This window comes from Cucurbita moschata, unplaced genomic scaffold (assembly GCF_002738365.1).
Source record: "Cucurbita moschata cultivar Rifu unplaced genomic scaffold, Cmos_1.0 Cmo_Scf00036, whole genome shotgun sequence".
In the NCBI taxonomy this organism is placed as follows: Eukaryota; Viridiplantae; Streptophyta; class Magnoliopsida; order Cucurbitales; family Cucurbitaceae; genus Cucurbita; species Cucurbita moschata.
In genome coordinates, this window is record NW_019268552.1 from 1617479 (window position 1) to 1641699 (window position 24221).

At 36.0% G+C, this 24221-nt stretch overlaps 6 protein-coding genes across 10 annotated transcripts; 4 read left to right on the forward strand and 2 right to left on the reverse strand.

The window, feature by feature from the left end:
- The first annotated feature begins 2848 nt into the window (after nucleotides 1–2848).
- Nucleotides 2849–3461, forward strand: LOC111431732 (dof zinc finger protein 4-like). Its single transcript, XM_023068452.1, has one exon. It carries the CDS (start codon nucleotides 2953–2955, stop codon nucleotides 3436–3438), a length of 486 nt encoding a protein of 161 aa, XP_022924220.1. The 5' UTR covers nucleotides 2849–2952; the 3' UTR covers nucleotides 3439–3461.
- Nucleotides 3462–3510: 49 nt separating this feature from the next.
- Nucleotides 3511–6291, forward strand: LOC111431730 (protein MICROTUBULE BINDING PROTEIN 2C-like). Of its 3 annotated transcripts, none has more exons than XM_023068450.1 (5): nucleotides 3511–4024; nucleotides 4436–4519; nucleotides 4811–5155; nucleotides 5393–5611; nucleotides 5841–6291. In XM_023068450.1, the coding sequence occupies exons 1-5, from the start codon at nucleotides 3791–3793 to the stop codon at nucleotides 5994–5996; spliced, it is 1038 nt and encodes a 345-aa protein (XP_022924218.1). In that variant the 5' UTR covers nucleotides 3511–3790; the 3' UTR covers nucleotides 5997–6291. The 3 variants fall into 3 exon arrangements, with proteins under 3 accessions (XP_022924218.1, XP_022924217.1, XP_022924219.1); XM_023068449.1 differs by having other exon boundaries at nucleotides 3514–4024; nucleotides 4802–5155; XM_023068451.1 differs by lacking the exon at nucleotides 3511–4024 and adding an exon at nucleotides 4040–4305 and having other exon boundaries at nucleotides 4802–5155.
- An 817-nt stretch (nucleotides 6292–7108) lies between these two features.
- On the forward strand, nucleotides 7109–9109 carry LOC111431293 (ADP,ATP carrier protein ER-ANT1). The gene is made up of 4 exons (XM_023067879.1): nucleotides 7109–7216; nucleotides 7317–7591; nucleotides 8008–8379; nucleotides 8570–9109. Exons 2-4 carry the CDS (start codon nucleotides 7334–7336, stop codon nucleotides 8885–8887), a joined length of 948 nt encoding a protein of 315 aa, XP_022923647.1. The 5' UTR covers nucleotides 7109–7216; nucleotides 7317–7333; the 3' UTR covers nucleotides 8888–9109.
- Nucleotides 9110–9199: 90 nt separating this feature from the next.
- On the reverse strand, nucleotides 9200–10368 carry LOC111431650. Its single transcript, XM_023068354.1, has 3 exons — nucleotides 9976–10368; nucleotides 9807–9898; nucleotides 9200–9724 (listed from the first exon to the last, which is right to left on the reverse strand). The coding sequence occupies exons 1-3, from the start codon at nucleotides 10256–10258 to the stop codon at nucleotides 9416–9418; spliced, it is 684 nt and encodes a 227-aa protein (XP_022924122.1). The 5' UTR covers nucleotides 10259–10368; the 3' UTR covers nucleotides 9200–9415.
- Nucleotides 10369–11734: 1366 nt separating this feature from the next.
- On the reverse strand, nucleotides 11735–14782 carry LOC111431275 (truncated transcription factor CAULIFLOWER A-like). Of its 2 annotated transcripts, none has more exons than XM_023067852.1 (8): nucleotides 14367–14782; nucleotides 13460–13538; nucleotides 13326–13390; nucleotides 13121–13220; nucleotides 12998–13039; nucleotides 12399–12440; nucleotides 12163–12287; nucleotides 11735–12088 (listed from the first exon to the last, which is right to left on the reverse strand). In XM_023067852.1, exons 1-8 carry the CDS (start codon nucleotides 14549–14551, stop codon nucleotides 11980–11982), a joined length of 747 nt encoding a protein of 248 aa, XP_022923620.1. In that variant the 5' UTR covers nucleotides 14552–14782; the 3' UTR covers nucleotides 11735–11979. The 2 variants fall into 2 exon arrangements, with proteins under 2 accessions (XP_022923620.1, XP_022923621.1); XM_023067853.1 differs by having other exon boundaries at nucleotides 13460–13551; nucleotides 14367–14515.
- Nucleotides 14783–19678: 4896 nt separating this feature from the next.
- On the forward strand, nucleotides 19679–24165 carry LOC111431270 (squamosa promoter-binding-like protein 6). 2 transcript variants are annotated; one of them, XM_023067845.1, is made up of 5 exons: nucleotides 19679–19993; nucleotides 20129–21021; nucleotides 21097–21233; nucleotides 22785–23620; nucleotides 23856–24165. In XM_023067845.1, exons 2-5 carry the CDS (start codon nucleotides 20444–20446, stop codon nucleotides 23865–23867), a joined length of 1563 nt encoding a protein of 520 aa, XP_022923613.1. In that variant the 5' UTR covers nucleotides 19679–19993; nucleotides 20129–20443; the 3' UTR covers nucleotides 23868–24165. The 2 variants fall into 2 exon arrangements, with proteins under 2 accessions (XP_022923613.1, XP_022923612.1); XM_023067844.1 differs by having other exon boundaries at nucleotides 19679–21021.
- The last annotated feature ends 56 nt before the right edge of the window (nucleotides 24166–24221 follow it).

The window sequence follows — 24221 nt, forward strand, 5'->3', positions numbered from 1 at the left end:
AAAAAAAAAAAAAAAAAAAAAAAAAAAAAAAAAAAAAAAAAAAAAAAAAGAAGAAGAAGAAGAGATCCGTACCGGTAGATGCAGTCGGGTCGGGTTCTGTTCACAGTGGGCTCGGATTCACGGGCAAATAAAAAACGTCCCAACTCGGACCCAGATACGTTGACCCCACTGTCACGTTCAGTCTATCTTCTCCACTGAGATTCTTCCACGTGTCCCATCGAGAATATGACTTAAAAGAGATCTCGCGTAGGGTTCACTGTCACCCACCCTCGGTAGGTGGTGAAATAACTCGCGAAATCTTTAATATCACGATATATTTCAATAAAACCGCGATAACCTTTAGTTTTAAAATATCGCCACGCGGTTTTTTCTTTGAAATTCGCAGTCGGTGATATTATAGATTTTGAGTTTTTTAATATATTTTTTTTGGCCTGTCATGGGAACCACTCAGAATTTAATTATTTATTCTTAATTCACAACATTAATTTATATTATTATTGCTTCTTTTTGGACCATCATTATTATCGTATATTTATTGTTTATAATATTTAAAATATGTTTCTTACGCGGAGATTCTCCCTCATTCTGACAATATATACATACATATATATAATTAATTTTTATCCTATACTTTTAATTTCATCTTAAAATTTTACCTTTTAATAAACTTTCGTTTTAAGAATGGTAAAAAAAAAATTAAAATTTAATTAATTATAACGCATTCCTCCAAAAGAAAAAGACATTATAACTATTTTTGGTGAAGTTTTTTAGTTTTTGGAGAGTTATAACTCACTTTTTTATTTTTAATATTTGATCTTTTTTTTTCCTTTTAAATTTATTTAAATTATGCCGCAAAGATTCACCCATTATTAATTTTGATACCCTAATATATAAGATTGAGAAATTAATTTGGTAAGTTTTTAAATTTCACCTTATGTAAAAATCCCAAATCATCATATAATTTAATATTTTTCAAAATACAAGATATATATGTTATTTAATTAATGTGTAAAATGATTGAAATTGGAATTATAAAAGTCAATACCGTAAAATGGGCTGTTGATTATTCTTCAAATTTACTATTTTTGTAAAAAGGGAAAATATTCTTCAAATTTACTTAATATACAATACTTTTGACTTCCAAATTTAAACATGTTCGACACAAATTTGTACATTTATATTTAATTGTTTTATTCCAAGCCTTTTATCATTTTTTAGAAATATAATATAAATGCTAAAATAATTGCTTCCTTTCTTATAATATTATATTTAATCCTTCCGAATATTAAGAATATTAATTTTTTATACCTCGTGTATAAATATTTTTTTTAATAATTAAACAATTCGACACCCCAACCCAACTTAACCCAACACGAAAACATAGGACTATTAATTCGAATCACGAACCCAACGTAACTCGCATACACCTCTGGTCCTTAAATTTTCTATATCCATATTAATCGAAATGAGTAGAATTTAATAATTTTATAATTATGTGGCAGAATTTAGGTTGCCATACTCTAATTAATTTTGAAGGGTTTATGGTGTAGAACTTGGGAAGCATTAATAAACTTCAATTCGCTTCAATTGGACTTTATCATTTATGAATTACGATTTAATTTAATTTAATCTAATTTCATTATTGGGCTCTGAATCACAAAATTATTAAATAATATTGATACATAATTAATTAATGTTTCTCGTAATTAGTGGAAAACATTATATGTATTTGAGAATAACGTGGCTTTGATTAACTCAGCATTACACATTTCATATTATATAAAAAGTTTTCAAAATCTTAAATTTATTATTTAAACTTTTAATTTAATATAAATTATAGAGAAATACGAAGAGAATATTTACCAGAATTTCATGAAATTGTAAAAACACCTTATACTAAATTTGTAATTTAATTTTTTTTAAAATTAAAATAGAGATATTGATTATATTCTAATTTTAGGTTATGGGTATATTCTTTAGACTCGAGCATAACTCAATAAACAAAAAAATTGGATTTCCACGCCCATACGTCGTACTAAAAAAAATTGCTTCACGTTTTATTTGGCATCTTCTTTCATTTTCATTTCCAAAATCGACTTACCTAACTTAAAGGAATATTATTTTGTTCTCGTAACATGGCCCTTCAGCTAAAAAGAGTAAAAGCATATTGCTAGGTATATATATATATATATTATATTAATCTACCTAGGAGCGTTGACTCCATTGGAATTAGAACGAAGAAAAGTTGATATCAAACTGAATAAAAATGGAAAGTCGTAGAATTAAAATTATTTTAGAATCGTTTTTATTTAAGAAAAGTTGTTTCACGATGGCTCTTTTTTTTAAAAAATAAAATTCTACAATTATCAAACCTAATTAATATAAATGAATTTTTGTCTAAAATACGTTTGAATTAATTGATTTTATTTTCCAGATACTAGAACCATTTCCTTCTAATAACTTGTAAAAATAATATTTTTAGTTCAATGTCAAACTTAATTCAAATATTTTAGAGTTGGTTTAAATTATATTTTTATATTTTTTATTTTATATAGAAACTGAATAATAATAAAAAATAAAATTGTTGAAAGAAATACGCATTAATCAATTATTCATGGCCGACACAATCTTTTACACCAATAACAGCTATAAACCCCACTTTCATAACCCAAGCAGATTAATTATTTAAACAAGAATTAAAAGAAAATACATTGACCCGACACCTCAGCATTCTCTCCATGCTTACGTGGCGCTCTGAAAGTCAAAAAATGGCCGACAAAGCCATCCTTCTCACTCCTCCGTTCCTCCACGTGTTTCCTCATTCTGCACTCGCTTCCGCCGCGTTCCTCCGCCGCTGCCGACCTCAACTCTGACTTCTCCTGTTCTCGATCCTAATTGCTTCCCGTCCATCATTCCATTAAATATATACAGTCCAAACTCAAACCTCTTACAATGGGAGAATTAGGGCACATGGATTTGCAAGACATTCGATCCAAGCCATGGAAGTGCCCAAGGTGCGGTTCGCCCGACACCAAATTCTGCTATTACAATAACTACAATTACTCTCAGCCTCGCCACTTCTGCAAGACCTGCCGCCGCTACTGGACCATCGGCGGTGTCCTCCGCAACGTTCCTGTTGGCGGCGGAAATCGCAAAGCGAAGAACAGCCCGAAGCCGAAGCCGAAGCCGAGGGCTGCAATGATCGTGAGAGATTCGCCGTCGTCGAAATCGAATTCGTGGAAGTCCGATTTGGAAATCCTCCCGTCGCCGCTGAGGTTGAATCAGGCGGGTGATTGGTACGGTTGGATTGAGACTGGAAGGGAGGCGGAGAAAGGGGCGAGGGATTTGGATCGTTGGATCATTTGCCGACGAGTGATGAAACCGAATGAATGGTTGAGATTACCGGTGGCGTCGCAATCGGAAATCACAACTATTTAAATTATACAAAATATTAATTGTTGAGTAAGTTTCAATTATTAAATATTTTGTTAAAGTTTAAATAAATATAAATTTGAAAAAGTTGAGGGCAAATAAAATAAATAAAAAAAGTTATAAATTGAAATAATAGAAATTTGGAAGGGTATTTTAGCAAAAGAAGAGTTCTCTGGCATTCTTGTCGATGATCCTAAAGAAAAACGAATTTCAAAATTCGACCCCCAAACGACTCTCACTATCCAATTTCTTCTCCTCTTTACGCTTTTCCTTTCCTCTCTGGTTTGCTAATTCCAGAGGTTTTTTTCATTCCTCTAAAATTCTTCTGTAAATTACTGGAGATTTCGTCTTCTCAACCATGTTTGAGCCCCAACATTTCGTCGATTTGCAAGACGACTCTGCTTTCGGCGATCAGAAATCATGGAATTCCGGCGACCACAACGCGTCCCCGACTCGCCGCCTCACTCACTCATCACTCCCAATCCCACCAATTTCAGCTTCCGCAACTACTGCTGCTGGCGCTAATGGCAATGTGGATCGTGAACTCTTCAACAATCTCGTCGAAATCGTACCCCTCGTTCAGTCTCTTATTGTAATTCGTCTCTCTTTGAGCTATTTTTTTTGCTATTTAAATGGAATGGGAATTTTGTTATTGTAGTACTAGAGGGGAGGGGGTGTGTCGTGAGTCTCGTGATGAACGGAAATTTTGATTTTGGAATCGTACTATTTTTAGGTTTGTATAAATTTTACTCATGAGATGCGAAAGGCTGGAGTTGTTCATTTCGAGAGATGGGAACCGGGGGAAAGTTAGGAAAGAAATTAATTCGTGCACTGCATCTTTCTGTATTCGATGAAGGTTCAATGGTTGAAAATGTAATTCAATTTGTGATTTCTTTTCATATTCGAAGTTTTCGTTCCATTTCTCGCTTCTTGTTCTTCTTCTTTCTTTCTTTTTTTCTGGGTTTTTGATGTTTGTTGTTTATGGATATTTGTTTTGAATTAGGATCGGAAAGCGAGCAGTTCATTCAGGAAGCGGGGTTCAATGATTTACACTAAAACACCTTCTAGAGAATCATTACACAGGAAGGTAACCAGTTAAACTGTTCTGTGATTTCTTGTATACACTTTATCTCTGATTTTATGAATCCATCGATTGGTATATGGCGCTTTGATTTCAAGGCAGGATGAGTTTACTGAATTGTTTGTGATGTATTCTGTTAATTTAAGCGCAGAGCCCCATGATTTTATAATCTTTGCTTATTTTGTTGCCAATATCCTAATATCAGCTTGTTTTCCATTGTCACTGTCTCTCGGTTTTTGTGCATTCCTCAATTGATGAATTTTTACTCCCTTTGTGGGTATTTTGCAGATGGAACAGAAAGGAAGGCATAATGGCCAATCTATTCCAACCAAGAAGAAGAAAGACCATGGGGACAAGGACCAGGGTAACAATGTTGATAGTAATTCAGATGCCGATGGCTTTTCGGTTTTCTCCTCAAGTTCTCTGGTCTCTGAAAGGGATAAAGGAGAACTAATCACATTGAGAGAACAAGTGGAAGATCTGCGAAAGAAATTGATTGAAAAGGATGAACTTCTAAAATCAGCCGAGATGTCGAAGGACCAGATGAACAACGTTTACGCAAAACTCAATGCTTTGAATCTCCAGTCTGCAGAGAAGGATTCTCGAATAAAGATGATTCATTCCCAACTTTCAGATGCAAAGGTTCCCATGAATTGCATTTTGTTCATTGAAATAAGTATCATTTTGTCGGGTTTGTTTTGTTGAGGTCGAATATAAGTATCATAAGTAACTTGTGTCGATCGGTGAATCCCACCATCTTGAAAACATTTCCAAAAACGGATTCCTTGTAGTTTTCCAATTGTAAATCTTCTGGTTATGTAACAAAGATGGATGAGTAACTACTGTACAAATCATTACATAATTCATTTTCATATGCAGATTAAGCTTGCAGATAAGCAAGCTGCGTTGGAGAAGATACAATGGGAGGTAATGACATCAAATTCAAAAATAGAAGAACTTCAAGAAGAGCTAAAGTCATCGCAAGGAGACGTTTCATCGTTTATGCTGTTACTCGAAGGCTTGTCAAAGAATGATTGCAATGAACGTGTTGAAGATTATAGTCTTTCAGTGTATCTCCCGGAGAGCTGTCCTTACATTGTATGATGTTCTTTTCTATGCTCTTATGATTTATGCATAAGCCCCTTCCCATCTGCAGTTCGATATGCCATATGTTTTATTGATTGGAAAGATTAGCATACTTATTCTTTCTGTGCTCAAGCGTATCATGCTGTCACTTTTGCATAAAATATTAGCTTGTTTTTGGTCACAAGTACCTGATCTTCATTGTTGACCTCTAACGACTGAGACTATTTCTCCTGTGATTCAGGATGATCTGGACGATCTGAAAATGCAGGAAATGGAAGAAGCAAGACAAGACTATGTAGCTGCTGTTGCTGCTGCAAAGGCAAGGCAAGATGAAGAATCTATTGCTGCTGCTGCAGCTGCAAGGTCACGTCTTCAGTCGTTTGTTTTCGAAACATAAGTTTCAGGCGATCGATGCTAGCCTAAGTTTCAGCACAGGTTATTGCTTCATTTGGTATCATCTGGCATTTCTCTCTGATAGTTTGTAGGGCATAATAGCGTTTTCTATAGGGTTACTCGAGTCATTTATTTGTAATAAACATATTTATGGAAATGTTGAAGAGGAAGTATTTATTTCATTTTGTATGTATGATGTATCTAGCCTTCCCCATGTTGGTGTGTAATGGCAACGAGCCATGCTTGGTTGTGCGCTAGAGAGACATCTTGTTCTGCAAGTATGGAGCACATCTCTCTCATTTTCTGATGCAGTTTAGATGATCAAAACAACCCTCATAGCTTCGGAAGAAATTCTGAGGATTCATGTATGATATAAGAAAGGAAGATCATAGGTTATAGAATGGATTGTATTGGTCATTTTTAGGACCTTCTACAGGACGTTTGTAAGCGATTGTGCGACGCTCACTCTTATCACTCAGTGAGTGAGCCAACTCGAAATTTTGTCGCATTCAGCCTGATGACGTATACCCAAGCATCTAACATTGTTTTAAGTCGAAAATTTTAGAGAACGGAGGTTCAAAAAAAATTTAGAAAAGGAGTTTGAAAGCTAACATTTGAGATAAATAAAGAAAATAATGTACGTCGTACTCTTAGAAAATACAATCCAAAAAGTGATACAACTCAAGGGTTTTGGCTGCAACGAGCATGCGACCATAGACAACGCGTTTAAGACAAGTATTGATAGGATTCACAAATTGAAATGACACTTCTCATGATATATGTTCCTCTATCTTAATGCTAGGATTGATACTCGAAATTCTATTATTTTGGTCATAGATTTTATTTTGTGTTTAATAATTAATTCGAGTCTACCAATAAATTTGTTAGATAATTGAAAGTTGAAGGATCTATTAGACATAAAATATTCAATACTATCTTTATTAGATATAAGCGAAAATCATTTTTAAAAAATTAGAAATAATTTAATTTATTTTGGTACAAAATTTAAAAAAAAAAATTTAAGCATCAAATATTATTATTTATTTTTGTAATTTTATTTTTATGGAAAGAGGCTGTGGGAGGAGCATGTAAAATAGATGAAAGGGAATCAATTTGTTAAAGTTAAATCCACGCCTTTTTCCTCGGCAATCCAATTCACGCCGCCATTTTCATCTCTCTCTCTCTCTATCTCTCTCCTCTCCCATTTGCCTTCTTCTCTCAATCGTACGTTTTATGGTTCTTAGCTATTTCTAATTTGATGGGTTGTTTTTGTTTCCTCTCTTCTGTATTGGGTTTAAATGTTTTCTTGCAATTCCTTCTGCAGCGAGAGAAGAGAAACTAATGGCGACCAAATCCGAGAAATTTTCAGCTGATTTTGTGATGGGTGGTGTCGCCGCGATTGTGGCTAAAAGTGCAGCGGCGCCGATTGAACGGGTCAAGCTTCTGTTGCAGAATCAGGGAGAGATGATAAAGAGAGGGCATCTTAAGAAGCCATATCTGGGCATTCATGACTGTTTCAGAAGAGTTTTGAGAGAAGAAGGGCCGTTGTCACTATGGAGGGGAAATCAGGCTAACGTTATTCGATATTTCCCTACTCAGGTACTTCTTTTCATGAACTTTCAATTTGTTCTCTCTGCAACAAAAGCTTCATTTCTTTCAGCAGCTACACAAGCTTTTACTGCCAATTTTATATTGGATTCATTGTTACTTTTCTGGTTATGGATTCCCTTTTTCGTTGTTCTCTGTAGCCTCTTTCATTTAGTAGCATTAGCATAAAGTTGAATTAGCATTTGGCTGAAATCATGAATTTATGACCACAGATTCAGGAACTAATGTAACCTTAATCCCTATGAAGGTTTATGATGCATTCTGATTGATGACACTTTGGAGAATATTCAAGATTCTAATGAACTGATTGAGAATTATGGTTTATTGTTACTTTTAATGACCAAAGCTTTAATTTTACGATATCATCTCCAAATGCTTTTACAGAAGAGAATTTGAATTGCCCATAGGCTTTCAACTTTGCATTCAAAGGTTACTTCAAAACGAAATTCGGGCGCTCAAAAGAGAAGGACGGATACATCAAGTGGTTTGCTGGAAATGTTGCTTCAGGAAGTGCTGCAGGAGCAACAACATCGTTTTTTCTGTATCATTTGGATTATGCACGTACTCGACTAGGCACCGATGCAACGGACGGTGGCAGAAACAGCCAGCGCCAATTTAAAGGGTTGCTGGATGTCTACAGAAAAACCTTGTCAAGTGATGGAATTGTTGGTCTATACCGAGGATTTAGTGTTTCAATTGTGGGAATTACTCTGTATAGGGGCATGTATTTTGGGATTTACGACACGTTAAAGCCTCTTGTTCTTGTTGGGCAGTTTGAGGTAAAAGCATCTATTCTATTCTGTGCATCAATTAGCCAGTTTTCCACAAATGATAGTCTTGGGAGCTGCTTGTTGGAGAAATACAACATCTTACTATCATAAACATGGACATCTTCACTTTATCTGGTTGCTTTTTTTTAGACCTTTCCTTCAATGTTCTTGAAAGTTTGTGGTTTATTGTTTTATGCAGGGGAACTTTTTTGCTAGTTTCTTATTGGGGTGGAGTATCACAACATTTTCTGGGGTATGCGCTTATCCTTTCGACACGCTGCGACGAAGAATGATGCTTACCTCTGGACAAACCCTGAAGTACCGCAGTGCTTTACATGCATTCTCCGAGATCATTCGCCATGAGGGTATCGCTGCTCTTTTTCGAGGAGTCACTGCCAATATGCTTGTTGGTGTTGCAGGGGCTGGTGTTCTTGCAGGTTATGATCAACTGCACGAAATTGCATGTCGACATGGTTACTCCTATGGCGGGCAACAACATCAAATAGCCTCGAAATGACCGAAAGTGGTATGTTCAACTTTTATTTTCTGGTTCAACTTCATAATTGAACCTGAAGTAGATCTAGGGAATTAAAAGGCTGAAGATGTTTATTCACTAGAAAATGCCCTCCTAGAATTTACAAAGAATTCGATGCCTTTGTCTGTGTATAGTTCAAATACATCTACATTTGTTGGTTGTTTATGTAATTCATGACTTCAAGTTGAAAATAAAATACATTTGTTGGTTCTGTTCTTACAGTTTCTCTTCCTGTTTTTCCTTTAAATCTCGGTCTGTCGAAGAAAGACGATCAATCCAGCCTAACAATCTGTATCGGTCCCTCCATTTGAAGGACGGCCGACTAACTTTCATCAACCTCTGCTATAGAATCTGATTGACTAAACAATTTGTTTGAACAATAGAATTGTAGAGCTGGATCTTTTTATCACTCTTTGTAGAACAGAAACTACAGTTTTTAAGAACCTTTTTATAAACCTAAGAAGGTGAAAGAATATGATACACAAAAAGAAAAGAAAAGAAGAAAAAAGATCAAGCCAAGAGCCAGAAGTTCTTGTGACGTTTGGTCGTGATCAAATATCCTCCAATCTTTTTGCTCTTCTTCCTCACTGCAATGGTCATGCAAGATGAGTTCTGAATGCAATACTCCGCCGTTGCTCGACAAGTCTTCTTCTTCCTTCTCCTTCGATAGCGTCCTGTCGCCCATCTTTTCAATAGACGCCGAAGAATCAGCCTCTTTCTTTGACCAAGTACCAAAAGAGAGAGTTTATGCTTCTTTGCTTCTTCCACAATTATTGGACCTCTTTCTTTCCCTTCTAGTAATGCCATCTCTACTTGCACCTACTCAAGCAATTGAGTTGTACACATTTAGATACATATTGGTATGCATATGTCTATAAGCATAGTATTAACATGAAGTTACCTCAGGCCTTCTCTTTAAGCACATGTTTCTCATAGAAAACAGAAGCTTATAGGCCTCCTTTGTGGAATTCACCTTATTCCCAAACTCAAAACCTGCAAAAATAAGAAACAAAAACAATCACTGCCATGTTCCATCTCAACCCAGAAACACAAATCTCTGAAATTCTCACCTTGAGTCTTCAAACTCTTGAGAACATGAACAAGAACAATGGTGTCGTGACTCCGAACAGCATGAGAGAGCGTCCATTCCAAAGCCCCTTCAGCCTCAACGCTCCAATCCACAACCACCATTACTCTGTTTCCATTTTCAGACGAAGCTTTGGAGCTATCAGAGCTGAACTCTTCTTCCCCACTAACAACACTCCTCAAAAGCTCCTTCTTTTGGACATTCTCCACAGAATCTGATATGGGTTTTTTGTGTTGTGGCCTAGAACAAACCCAGAAACAAGCCATGAAAACAGAGACCAAACAAACTTCAGCTCCCTCTAAAACTCAAAACCCACCATTTTTCTCCACCCATATAAACAGCTTGAACATAAATCCAAAAAAAAGAATGGTGGATAGGGACAGCAATGCATTGACTTTAATAGTGTGGAATTTGGAACCCAAAACTCGATGCATTAAAGATTCAGTTGTTTTGTTGTTTGAATGTCAAATGACGGTAGGGCTGTTCCAAGCCAGCTTAGACGTGCAGAACATAAATTTTTGGTAGCCAAGTCTTCAGAAATGGCTGCCACATTCATTATTCATTAATTTTTGCTTCCCTTTTCATATGATTGGAAATATGAATTGTTTGAATTATTTCACACGAGGCCTCCTCTCTTTTTCCAGTCGTCTTCTTCTTGTTTGAGTGATTGACTCATCCACCTAACACTCTGCTCTTTCCAATGGCGTTGAACAGCCAATTATTTCATCATACCCAATCTCTTCATTTCATCAATTATGTTAAGTTTTGGTTCTAAATTTTGCCATTATTATCATCCATCCTCTAAATATGCAATCATTTTTACATTTAATTTGCCCTTAATTAAATATGAAAGAATATTACTAAATAAATATTGAACTAATTATCTTATTTGAACCATATAAAAAAATTTAGACAAATTTGTAGAACTGTAATAGCAATATTAAATGATGTAATGGGTTCATTAAATTTCGATTTAATTATTGTTGTCTGTTGAGTCACCTACCGACAATATTAATTCTGTTTTTAATGTAGCTTCATAATGTAAAATTATTTGTACCTTCATTTTTAATGGTCAAAATTTTTATACAAACTTTACTATATAGTTTGATATTTGCCCTCCAGCTAGGTTGTTTATTAATGCTGATATGTTAAACTTAATTTGACGCACACGGATACTTAAATGGTAACCGTGACAATATTTAATTATAATCGGATCAAAAAAGGGAAAATAGAGAAGTGATAGACCTAAGTTTAAAAGTATTGATGCCACACGGACTTGTCCGCTTTGGCTTGTTACGAATCAATGTTAGCTAGAGAGGTCTTCGCTGGCACACCGCTCGATGTTTAGCTCTGATGTCATTTGCAACTGTTAGACGAACACGACTCTCCACAATGGTATGATATTGTCCACTTTGAGCATAAGCTCTCATGGCTTTGCTTTGGGCTTCCCCAAAAGGCCTCATACCAATGGAGTTAGTATTCCTCACTTATAAACCCATGATCACACCCTAAATTAGTCGATGTGGGACTTCCATCATTCAACAACAACAACCCAAGTCTACTACTAGCAGATTTTGTTCGCTTTGATATCAATCTATTGTGAGATCTCATATTGGTTGGAGAGGGGGACGAAGCATTTCTTATAATAAAGACATAGAAACCTCTCCTTAACATATGCATTTTATAATCGTGAGACTGATATCGATACGTAACGAACTAAAACAGACAAGAAGGGGGAGAGATGTTGGAAAATTAGAGTACTAAAGTTAGTTAGTGGCTGCCATTTACACATCTATATACAATCATATGTCACTGTGTGCCTTATTCTATAAAAAGGTCTAATTTTGGAACCCACAAGCCAGCCATGCTTCTTAGCTCATTATACCCTTTTCTGAAAATTACTTACTAAAAAAGCTACAACTTTCACAAGCATCCATTATCCAAAAGGGGTCCATACAGCAAAAGAATTAGGTAGTGCTATATGATTTCAGTTACCAAGGTGGTGGCCGAGCATCCAGGGCGGCAGGAGGGTGCCGGATCTGTCGTGGTTGGCGGCGGATTCTTCGTGTCCGGTGGCGTGTGTTGGGTAAGGACAACTGCAAGTAAACAAACCCAGTTGATGTTAACTCCTAATCTAAATCAATGTAATGTTTGTAGTTAAGATACTAACGGCATGTTAAGAGATAGGAATGGCTGAGGAAGAAGTAGTGGAGAAGGTTCAATGGCATGGCTATGCTGCTGATGGTGCTGCTCCATTTGTGGATTTTGAGCTTGTGCTTTCTCCTTCTCCCTTATCTATTGTTTAGAGTAAAAGAAAGCAAGTAAATTAAGTAAGGACATTATGGTGTGCGTGTGTGTGTGTGCGCGCATGCATGAAGGTAAGAAGAAGAAGAAGAAGAGAGTTACCTTCTTGGCTAACATGTTGTTTTGGTCCTGAAGCGCCTTGTCCTGATCAAACATGCCAACATAATGAAATTGTTCTTATTGTTCTTGTTTTTACAGATCCAAATTGATATTGTTACATAAATTCTACAAGTGTTCTATCCACCATCAATGTTATCCCATATATGTCTATCAGATTAATCCAAGTAAAGAGATTTAAGGGTGTGTTTGTGACTGCTAGAGATGACCATGGGACAATGCTTTCTTGTTTTTCTTTTCCTTTTTTTTTTTTTTTGGAAAACTTTTTCATTTTTCAAAAAATAATTTCTATTTAATATAATGTTCTACTAACAAAATTAAAAAGAAAATAAAAAATGAGGGAGCCCTGTAAGCTGGACATCTCTACTCTTGTCATGTTCAAAATCATTTTAAAACATATTTTCAAACCAAGCCACATGTTAACTGAGAATAAAATTTTCTAAGATTATAATTCTACTCAAACCAAATATTATAGAGTTAAACGGTTGTTTCGCGAGATTAGGTGAACAAGTTTATGTACGTATATAGAATCATTAAGCATTTTTTTGGAGGTGTGAAGGCAACAAAAAAAAAAAAAAAGTTACCTTTTTCTGAAGATCTGAAATGGATTCATGCATGAGTTGGTTCTGTAGAAGAAAAGGTTATGGAGATGAAGTGTGTATAATGATGAACAATAATCCAATCTAACATAATCATCATATCCATACCTTCCTGGTTCTTACATGCTTGAGCGCAGAATCAAGTTGTTGCTCAATATTTTGAAGCTCTTTTAGGCTCAAGGACTCAAGATCTTCCCCCATGAAATGCCTGCAAATCCCAACCAACTTTATACCATTCCCACAAGAAGAAGAAGAAGAAGAAGAAGAAGAAGAAGAAGAAGAAGAAGAAGAAGAAGAAGAAGCTAAGTTTTACCTGTGGTTCTTCTGAAGAACCTCTATTCTGGCTTTAAGCTTCGCATATTCAAGAGTCCAATTTCCCTAAACACACAAAACCTTTTCATTATAATCACCCCCAACTTCATAGGATGGATTGGGTTGGATACGTACGTTTGATTGGCTATCATTTGCAATGAGCCGCCTCTCTGCGTATGAGTACCTCTCATAACGCTCGAGGATCTTCTCCATGCTGCTCATCAAAGCTACACTCGTTCATTATACACACAATAATAATGCCAATCACCATTCTAACTATATACTCCATGTTTTATCTTCGGTTAAGCGCTCATAAATTGGAATTAGTTGAAATATGTTGATTGATAATAAGAAGTTTATATGGTTAATTCAATCTCTCTTTTTCTGAAACAAAAGAATGAATAAATAAATAACTTAATTTCTTTATTAAAGTGCTTTTGGCATTTTGTTTGCTTTAAATAAAATCATACAAATCTTGTCTATTAACCCTTTGTTTTTCTTGTTTTTGTAGCCTATAACTCAAGGTTAAGAGACGGCTTTCTATCTCGGAAGTCGAAAGTTTGAATCCCTACTCCATAGTCGAACTATGAAAAATAAAATAGGGTAATCTGGAGAAAAATACAAATATTTAGGATGGATTTAAATGGTTGATTAAATAGTAAATTTGTAGAGTAATTCAAGTTGATCCACTTAGTTAGAGCAACAAGAAGAAGGGGAGGGAAGAAGGGTTGTTGTTCATTTGTTCAATAATGAACACTAAAAAAGAGAAATCTGAAATGGGTCCAATCATTTTGGGTTGGAAAAAAAAACATGAAAACATGAAAACATGAAAACATGAAAATCTAGCTGCCTCTTTTCATTGGGTTATGCTCATAAGTAGTGTAAAGTTGAAAAAAACACGACAAGGAGAATGTAGTGATTGGAGCATAATACTGAAAAACCAAAACAATAATGATAATGGAATTTGGGAGCTGGGTTTTGTTGATAAGAAGCAGCAGAAGAAACATGGGTGGTATTGATGAAGAGCAATGGAAGAACATACCAAGAATCAGTGGAGTATTCAAACAGCTTGCCCTTGGTGGAGAAGACGATAAGAGCAACCTCAGCATCGCACAGAACTGAAATCTCATGAGCTTTCTTCAGCAGACCAGACCTTCTCTTGGAGAAGGTCACTTGCATATTAATCTTGTTCTCAATCCTCTTCAACTGCACTCTTCCCCTCCCCATTCACAAACCCTAAACCAAAATCAACTCCAACTCCCTCCCACAAATATGAAACTGATTCAAAACCAAACGAATTCAAGAACATGGAGGTGAGATTTTTAGATGGGTGGTTTTGTAATACCACCTTGGTTTCGTCTAATTCGTTGTCGATTTCTCATTGGCTAATCCACTGTCTGTGAGGTATCCTTTTGCCTGTCACCATCCCGCCTCTCTCTCTCTCTCTCTCTCTCTCTCTCTCTCTCAACCCTCCTCCGCCCTCTTTTTCTTTTTCCCATTTATATTTATTTTTACTATGGCTGGGTGTGTGGTGATGTAAAACAGTTAATTTACTGACAACAAATTACCCTTCGTTTTGGGTAACTTTATCGATCAATTCCAGTACTCTCCACTGCCTCCCATATCTCACTCATACAATTATTACCAAATTATATTTAATTTAATTTAAATTATCTCCCTTAATGTATTTTAGTAATTAAATTAGAATTTAAGGCTTTAATAATATTACTTAACTTTATTAATATATATAAAGTTAGTGGAGGAAATTTTGTCCAATGGGTCTTCTTCTTTTTTTTTTCTTTAGATAGAGATATTCTTTATAATATTAATGTCAAATATTCCACAATATTTTCAAATTATTTTTCTAATTACTATAAAACAAAAACACGCATGAATTCCCTTTTTAAATATATTTTTTTAATTTCCACTTTTCATATTTGTCTCTTATATTAAGTCCCGATAATTTTGAATATTTATGTATATTTAGTTACTTTTCATTATTTTATATTTATTCCAATTTTCATTCTCATAAAAAAAACATACGAATAAAAATAATAATATTCAATAAATAAAAATATTATGTAATGTCCTTCGCCCCTATATGAGATCCCACGTCGGTTTGAGAGGAGAACGAAATATTTTTTTGTAAGGGTGTGGAAACTTCTTCCTAATAAACGTAAGAGAATAATATATGTTACAACCTTGATCTCTATCCTTCCTTCCTAATAGATTTATTGCTCTCTCCTATTGCTATGTAAATAGATTCTCTGCACCACCGTTTAAGGTGGGTTAAATGAACATTCCTAATCTCTTAAACTTTTCCAACAAAAAAATACAAACTGAATTTATAAATGGACGGTACTATATGATCTCTATCCTTGAAACTACAGAAGCATCCTCTTTAATACTCGAGCCAGCTTCGAATACAGAACCAACCGAGTTGCACTCTAAATCAAAACCCTAAAAAAATGTCATGGAACCAAGAAACTACTAGACTTGATGCAATAGATGCAAAAAATTACTCGTTGCGTTCACATGAATGGGGAGTTATTGGGTGTCTAAAAGAGGCAACTTTCCTACAAAGGGGTTGTTTTTTTTTTCAAAGAGAAAATAGTGTTGAAATTGAAATTGCACATAATGGGGCAAAGATGGCTTGTCTTCTCAACCCCACAATTGACCATTTGATTGCCCTAATTTGAATATGGAACACATTATTTTGGCTCGAATATTTCACAAAACGTGGTGCTATCTCTTCCTCTTATACACGCTTACCTCAAATCTACGTTACTCATTAAACACCATAAAATTTTGGTTACGATACTGAACACACGAAAAATTCTCATCTTCTTATCTTAACACTAAATTTAATAATTATCGATTTATTTGAAGTATATTATTCGATATGTAATACACTCTTAATAATTGTTTTCAAATGTATTTTTTCGTCCACATTTTCTAAAACATGTCTTGCAAACGTGGCTCGAAATCTATATCTTTTTACTGGGTTAGAATAAATGTCGCACAATCGCTGTCCCGCTACTGCAATAGTGCGATTGTGACAAGTGACGATATTTCGAAGCATGAATGTTCTAATTTAATTTTAGTTTTAGATATTAATTCTTTGCTTACTTCTCACCATGACAAGACATAGCGGCCATTAGCTTCTTCCGAACAAATTCCTTTCTTATTCTTTTGGATTAAAACCCTTTTATATTCCACAAATCTTTTATTTATTTATTTTAAATCAATTAATTTAATAAATTAAGGTTTCGAGGTAAATATTTATTTAAGAAAAAAAACAATACTTTTAGATTCGGAGAAAAGGGTACGTAGCTTTCTCTCACCTCACTGGGCCTCAATTTTGGGCCCAATTTATAGTATGGGCTGAAGCCTTTTTCTCTTTCACAAATATTTTATTTGGGCCTCATTTTTTAATTATCATATTTTAGAATCATTTATTGATTTAATTTGTGACAACGTTCCGAAACAATTGGAAAAAAAAAGTATAATGGTTGGTTTGAATGCATTTATGATTTGGAACCTCCGATGGTACATTAAATTGATTTGATTGTCCTAAGTTTTGAACTATATATTAATGTTATTTATGACATTGGGTATCCTACAGCACATGAGAGAGAGAGAGAGAGAGAGAGAGACTGCCCTTTCAACAAATTAATTTCTCTTCATTATTTGCACATCCCATCAATTCTGTTGCACCATTCTGCCTTTCTTTTTATTCATAATAAACAAACACATGGCCACGTCAGCAGAGTCGGTTGGAAAGCAGGTTCATGGGTTGGTAAAGAGGAAGCCCAACGTGCCTAAATGGATGTCGGCCCAAATATGTAGTAAGCCCATCTCCTCTTTACATTAAATTATTAATGGTCAGATTAAAAGGTCAGAGATTTGAACTCTTGGTTGAAGTGAATAATGACATCACAGAAGAAAACTGCACCAATTAAGTCGTCTATGAATGGTGACGTGCATGAGTTGATGAGATAGTGAAAGGGACGTAGGGTCGGAATAAATTTGTGTAGTTGGGATTGTTTCCCTGCCATTCGTTCTCCAATCGTCTCTATGTCTACCGATTTTTTTTACGATACAATTTTCCCTCCTTCCTCTCTATAAAGTTTGGTTTGAAATTCTCCACTTCGAGAGTGACATCTGAAAGTGGAGTAGGTAGTGTATAGAGAGAGAGAGATACATAATTTGGTTTAAAATGCGAGAGAAATGATCGTGTGATTGGGTGTAAGTAACTTTTCACTTTCAAGTTGATGTAAAATCATAGAGGGGACGATATTTTTTTTTTATATATTTAAAATTCAAAACCTTTCTAAACCCATCATTTTCATTTCTGTCTTTTTATGGGTCTCTTAATTTAAAATCTTGAGCTTTTAGTTCATCATCTTTTCAACAGTAACATCTGGATAGAAACCCTCTTTTATCTTCAATCATCACTGCAACATATCTCATTTTTACATAGTCGAGTTAAATGAGAATTTCCAAATTTATTGGAAATTTCAGATCGATGTGAGGAAGATGATGAGGAAGATGATGATGATGATTTTGTTGGAAATTTCAGATCGATGTGTCATAAACAAATGATTATTGAATGAGGAAGATGATGATGATGATGATTTTGTTGGTTTAGAGGCATTAATTAGATTCCTAACTGCAAAAAAAGACATTGAATTATTAATTGAGGAAAAAAGAAAATAAATGGGGTTTAATGAACCATATGGGGAGGGCCCACCAGTGGTTGGATAAAAGACAAAAGCTTTTTGTATTGGGAAAGGTGGCTGGCACTTGAGTTGGACACCATGAGCCTTTGTTTCTCTTATGGATATCTATTATCACACACCATACCCTAACTCTCCAACAACAAAATGCCTAAAAATTCAATCTTTCTCCACTTTTCATACCCATCTTTTCACCCTACATATCTCACATTATAACCAAACTTGAGTATGGTTAAAAAAAAAAAAAAAAACGTTAGCTTTTCTGTGTATGGTTGTAACTGTTTATGTCTATCTCTAGCAGATATCGTTTTCTTTGAGTTTTTTCTTTCGGGGTTTCTCTCATTGTTTTAAAACACATATATGTTCCTTATAAGAATGTTTCCTTCCCTTCTCCAACCGATGTCGGACTATCGTTCTTGAGGGTCCAACATCCTCGCTAACACATCGCCCAGTACTTGATTCTAATATCATTTGTAACTGTACAAACTCACCATTAACAAATATTGTCCGTTTAGAGTCTCACGATTTTAGAGCGTGTCTACTGTGGAAAAGATCTAATCCTACTCCGATCGAAATCATGAATGCAATCTAATCTCTTGGGGGGAAAGAAAAAATGGAAGCTTTAGATGAATCCACTAAAGGGGGAAACTTCCTGTTGGCCCTTTTTTCTAATCGAAGGATGTGACAAGTGACCCCCACAAGATGGGTTTGTCAAAGATGAGAGGAGGATGATAATTGATGGAGCCCATTTCCCCAATAACAAGAAGCTGCCAAGTGCCATTTGGATGTGAAACCATAGATGGAGATTCATTTGTGTTTGTTTTTAAAGTAGTGCCTGCTTTTCCTTTCACATCCATAAACACTCAAATTTCTATACTTTCACACACAAAAAGAACCAAATAATGCAATTTGATTCATCAAAGCCCTTCACTTCACAAAAGGGGGTGTTTTTTTGTATTCCATAATTCATTACGGGTTTGGTTTTAATTAATATCGATAATCACCTTTTTAATCACTCATCATTAGAACCAACGCTCTATCTCTTTACGATATTCTTTAAATTATTGGTTTGGTCAACTCTATACGCTTTCTATAGCCTTCATTTTTCTTTTCAAAACCCTTTCTTTTGGTCTCTTTTTAATGAAGTATTAGCTTTTGAATCCGGTGATGTGTTGCACATGACTTGTAAAATGAATGAACAGTTCTTCAATTTTTTTTTCAAAAGGTTGTTAGATCACGTGTCTCCAATAATTCTTTATTCCTATTACAGCTACATTTCTTATCCCTTTAAAATCTACATTCTTCTTAGCTTCGAAACGAGTTTGACAACATTCAAAAGGAAAATCGTCTATTATATAAGATTATTTATATTTGGAAACGACAACTTTATGGAGTAGAAAAATTGAAACTTTAGAAAAAGGAAAACATCAACGTCAAAACTAAACACAATAAACTAACTACAAGACACATGTACTAAAATAATGTAGTATAGTGACAAACGTATAGTACAAATAATTAAGATATTGAAACGCTACCTATAAATTATTCTCCTTCACTATAGTATTTGTTCGGAGAGATGTGGCAACGACATCACCATAAGTAAATTTTCACTGGTGAGGATGAAAAAAATGATCCAAAAAGTTTAAAACTTTAAATTAACTAAATATTGGTTGGAGAATATGATACACAAAATTGCATAGTTTTGAGAGGATTAGAACTAATCCTTTCATGGACTTTGGCAAGTTTCAAGTGCACTTTTTGATATTTTGTTTTCCTTTTTTTTTGAACTTTATGTTGTGCAAATCCGATGTCAGTATATTACCATTGATTTTGTTCGGTCTTTAAAGCAGGTCTCATCCATTTGCAAACCCGCAGTTTTCTCTCTGCGTCTCTCCGATCATTGGGAGCAATTGAAGCTTCATTTATTCAGGTTATTTGCTTGTTTTTCAGGCTCCCATTTCAATCTCTTTACTGTAGTTGCTCTAGCTGGGCATTCTTGTTTGTCTCTTGAGCTCTTCCATTCACGTGAAATTCAGACATTCTTTTGTCGTCTTGTGCATTTCAGTTGTCTGTATTTGGATTCTCTAAGATGGGTTTCTCTTTTGAACCCAACTGATTGATTGTTTCAAACCGATGGTTGCTTGGGGAAGATAATTTCTCGACTTTCTTTCTATTTATGCTTAGTGGGGTGGAGGGGTTAGCTTCTGGGGATTATGCGGATTGCTTTGATGATAGCTCTTATTGTACCAAGGTTTTGTTTGTGAATCATGAGTTGGAGCTGTTGGGGTTGAGGAAGTTTCCGAGAACAAGGATAGTGATTTGGGTGTTGGGGTCAGGTGGGTTTGTTTTCAAACCTCACAAGCTTTGATCTTGCTGTATAATGGAGTCATGGAACTATGGTTCTCAAGGGAAGGGATTCGTGTCTGATGAGATGAATTCATCCACTAATTCACCTCTGAGAAGTAAATATTCGTTGTTGGGTTGGGAATTCAAGAACCCATGTAGTTTTGTGGAGAATCAGAGCTTTGGGGAGCTGGAATTTCCCCAAATGCTTGGCAAGCAATTAGCTGATGAGTCTGTCAGCCATGTCCTGAATACCAAAATTGAAGAGGAGTCCACTTCTAAGCTCTCTGGCTCCATTGTAGACTCCAACAATCGGGATTCATCTCTTATTGATTTGAAGCTTGGCAGATTTATTGATCAAGGGGATGCTCATAGTTCCAAATACTCCAAGAGAGCTGCAATTTCATCTTCCACTGAATCATCAACTTCTCAGAAGAGAATGCGAAGTCAAGGAGTGAATTTCCAGGCTGCGTTTTGCCAAGTCTATGGCTGTAACAAGGATCTCACCTCCTCTAAAGAGTATCACAAGAGACATAAAGTTTGTGAGGTTCATTCAAAGACTGCCAAAGTTATTGTGAACGGCATAGAACAGAGATTTTGTCAGCAATGTAGCAGGTTAATTGGTTATATTTTCACTGATTACCCAGCTTGATTTGAGCACTATGATTAAGGACTTGGTTTTACCTGCAGGTTTCATTTGCTGGTTGAATTTGATGATGGTAAACGCAGCTGTCGTAAAAGGCTTGCAGGCCACAATGAACGCAGAAGAAAGCCTCAAGTCAGTTTTCACTCGGGAAGGGCTCAGAGATTGCTTCAGCCATATAATGGTATTATTTCTCTATGTTCATTGTAGATTAAAAGTATATGAAGAATTATGAACTATGAACTTTTTCAGAGTTGACCCCTTCCTTTTAGCCTTTCTTGTTAATCATTTCTGGAGAACCTTCTAATGATTTTTCCCCTGGGTTGAAGAAATTTTGATGGTTATTTGTTTATTACTTCATTTGGATCATCCAAGCCAACAACCACATTTAAAGAAGTGAAAGTAAAGTGTTATAGCTGTTTATTTGAACTTTGTTGAGTGTTGTTTGGTACTTGGCAGATGAATTTTGCCATTTATGTTGCCATGAGGTGAAGGTAATGTCATCTGATACTAGCACCTAGCAACATAATAGGACTTTATCTATATCAATCTCATACCTTACTGGGTTCGATAAGATCAAACTCAGAAAAAAGAGGTGCAAGTCTTCAAAATTCTTTTCTTGGAAAACATGCATCCATTTGGTGTAAATAGTTGTGAAATCCCACGTTGGTTGGAGAGGGGAACGCAACATTCTTTATAAGGGTGTGGAAACCTCTCTCCTCTCCCTAGTAGATGCATTTTAAAACTATGGGCAATATGTAACGGGCTAAAGCAAACAATATCTGTTAGCGGTGGGATTGGGTTGTTGCAAATGGTATCAGAGCCAGACACCGGGCGGTGTGCCAGCAAGGACGCTAGGCCCCCCGGGGGGAGGGGGGGGTGGATTGTGAGATCCCATATCGGTTGGAGAGGGGAACAAAGTATTCCTTATAAGGGTGTGGAAGCCTCTTCCTAGCAATGCGTTTTAAAATCGTGAGGCTGACAACGATACGTAACGGGCCAAAACGGACAATGTCTACTAGCAGTGGGTTTGGGCTGTTATAAATGGTATTAGAGACAGACACCAGGCGGTGTGCCAGCGAGGACGCTGGACCCCCAAGGGAGGTGGATTGTGAGATCCCATATTGGTTGGAGAGGGGAACGAAACATTCCTTATAAGGGTGTGGAAACCTCTCCCTAGCAGACACGTTTTAAAATCGTGAGGCTGACAACGATACGTAACAGGCCAAAGAAGACAATATTTGCTAGCAGTGGGTTTGAGCCGTTACAAACGGTATTAGAGCCAGACACCGAGCGGTGTGTCAGCAAGGACACTGGCTCCCAAGGGGGGTGGATTGTGAGATCCCACATCGGTTGGAGTGGGAAACGAAACATTCCTTAGTGTGGAAATCTCTCCTTGTTTCGTTCCCCACTCCTTAGAAGACGCGTGGTAATACGTAACAGGCAAAAGTGGATAATATCCGTTAGCAGTGGGCTTGGACTATTACAGTAACTATGGCAAGATTTAAAGAGGTTTAAAGTCAAAGATTCCTGACAACCATCCATCCTGAACATGTGCTGCTTGATTGCCTAGCTGTTTTAATGTCTTCAACATCTAGTTAACGTGTTTCATATATTTGTTTGGGGTAATCTATGTGTATCTTTGAATCTGATTATGCTGTTTTCAGTATCTTTTAAAATCTTCATTGATTCACTATATATGTTAACCACAATCACCACTGGTTGAAAATTTCAGGGATTGGGGACAGCAGATTTCAGGAGAAAACTCCGACAGCAACTTCATTTATCTGCAAAGATATATTGTCTAGTGGTCTTTATTATCCAGAGAAGCTTGGAGACAATGATTGGTGTAAGCGTGTTCTAGTTGAGGCCAAGAATGACTACAATTCTATATCTGCAACTTCATTGAGCAACAGGCATTTGAATGTGAAATCTCCATTGCTTCCCTATGATTTTGAAGTACAGATTCCTCCTTTTCAAGAACATGGAACTAGTACAGCTCCTTCAGTAAACAACATGTTATGCGACACAACTTGCCACTATTCCCATAATGTGGGAGGTCCTCATATTGATACAACACATCCTTTGTTCCACCACACTACCTTATCAAGCGAAGACTTTGGAGTTTATGATGCAGCATCAACCATCCAAGGACTTTCTGGAATTCCAGACTCTGGTTGTGCTCTCTCTCTTCTGTCATCTCAATCACAAACTGCATCGAACCATTCATCTATAGTTCACATTCCTCGTGCTTATGTCATGTCCGAGAGTCCATCGAATTACAGCATGAGCGAACTCTCCGAAAAGCTCATGGGAGTGAGCTCACAGGCTTCTTCGACTGGGATTTCGAGTAAGTTTGCCTCGGGGATGAGTGAAGCTCAAATGGGTCCGATATTGACGTGTGATCGTAGTGATCGTACTGTCGCATTTCAGATTCCTGATGGGGTTCTTCATAGATCGGGTTTGGCGAATTCCAAGGCTAATCTTTCGTATGAACACACTCCAACTATCGACTTACTACAACTTTCATCACAACTCCATCGAGTTGAACATCAAAGGCACTCCATGCAGGTACATAAATAAGAACATTATACTGACAGAATCAATGAGATCAATAAAGTAAGAGCTCAAATTAAAAGTAATCTAGAAAGTACTTGCTTTTCATGTTCTTAGCCAGACAAGAAAAGCGGTTGCATCACTGTTAGTGGGAGAATGCTACAACATGTTCTATTTCTGGTATCATTATACATCATATGAAAGATTTTTTAATAGTTTCGACTGAAACCGAACACGTCTTCTGAAACAGGACTCGGCCTAGGAGACTTCGTGAAGGCTGTCGAGAAGTTGAAACTTGAACCTATGTTGGACCTATGTCAATGATACATTTTGTTAGCCAAGGAGAGAATAAATTGTTGTATAATCTTCCTATCTAGTACACCTCTAACCTTGTCTTCTTTCCTGATTCTGCTGCTGTTTCTATAATACCGATGCTTTCATTTTGAGACTAACTCGTCGAATCCCGAAAAATTTTCGTTGTAAAATATAGTTCATATGGTTATTGTAGTCCTAAGAGACCTGCCCTTTGATTAAGATGCTACACTTGTGATTAATGTCTCTTGCATATGCCTACAATAGAGGTTCTTGTCCCTAGAACTGCTTCCATTGCTTGGAT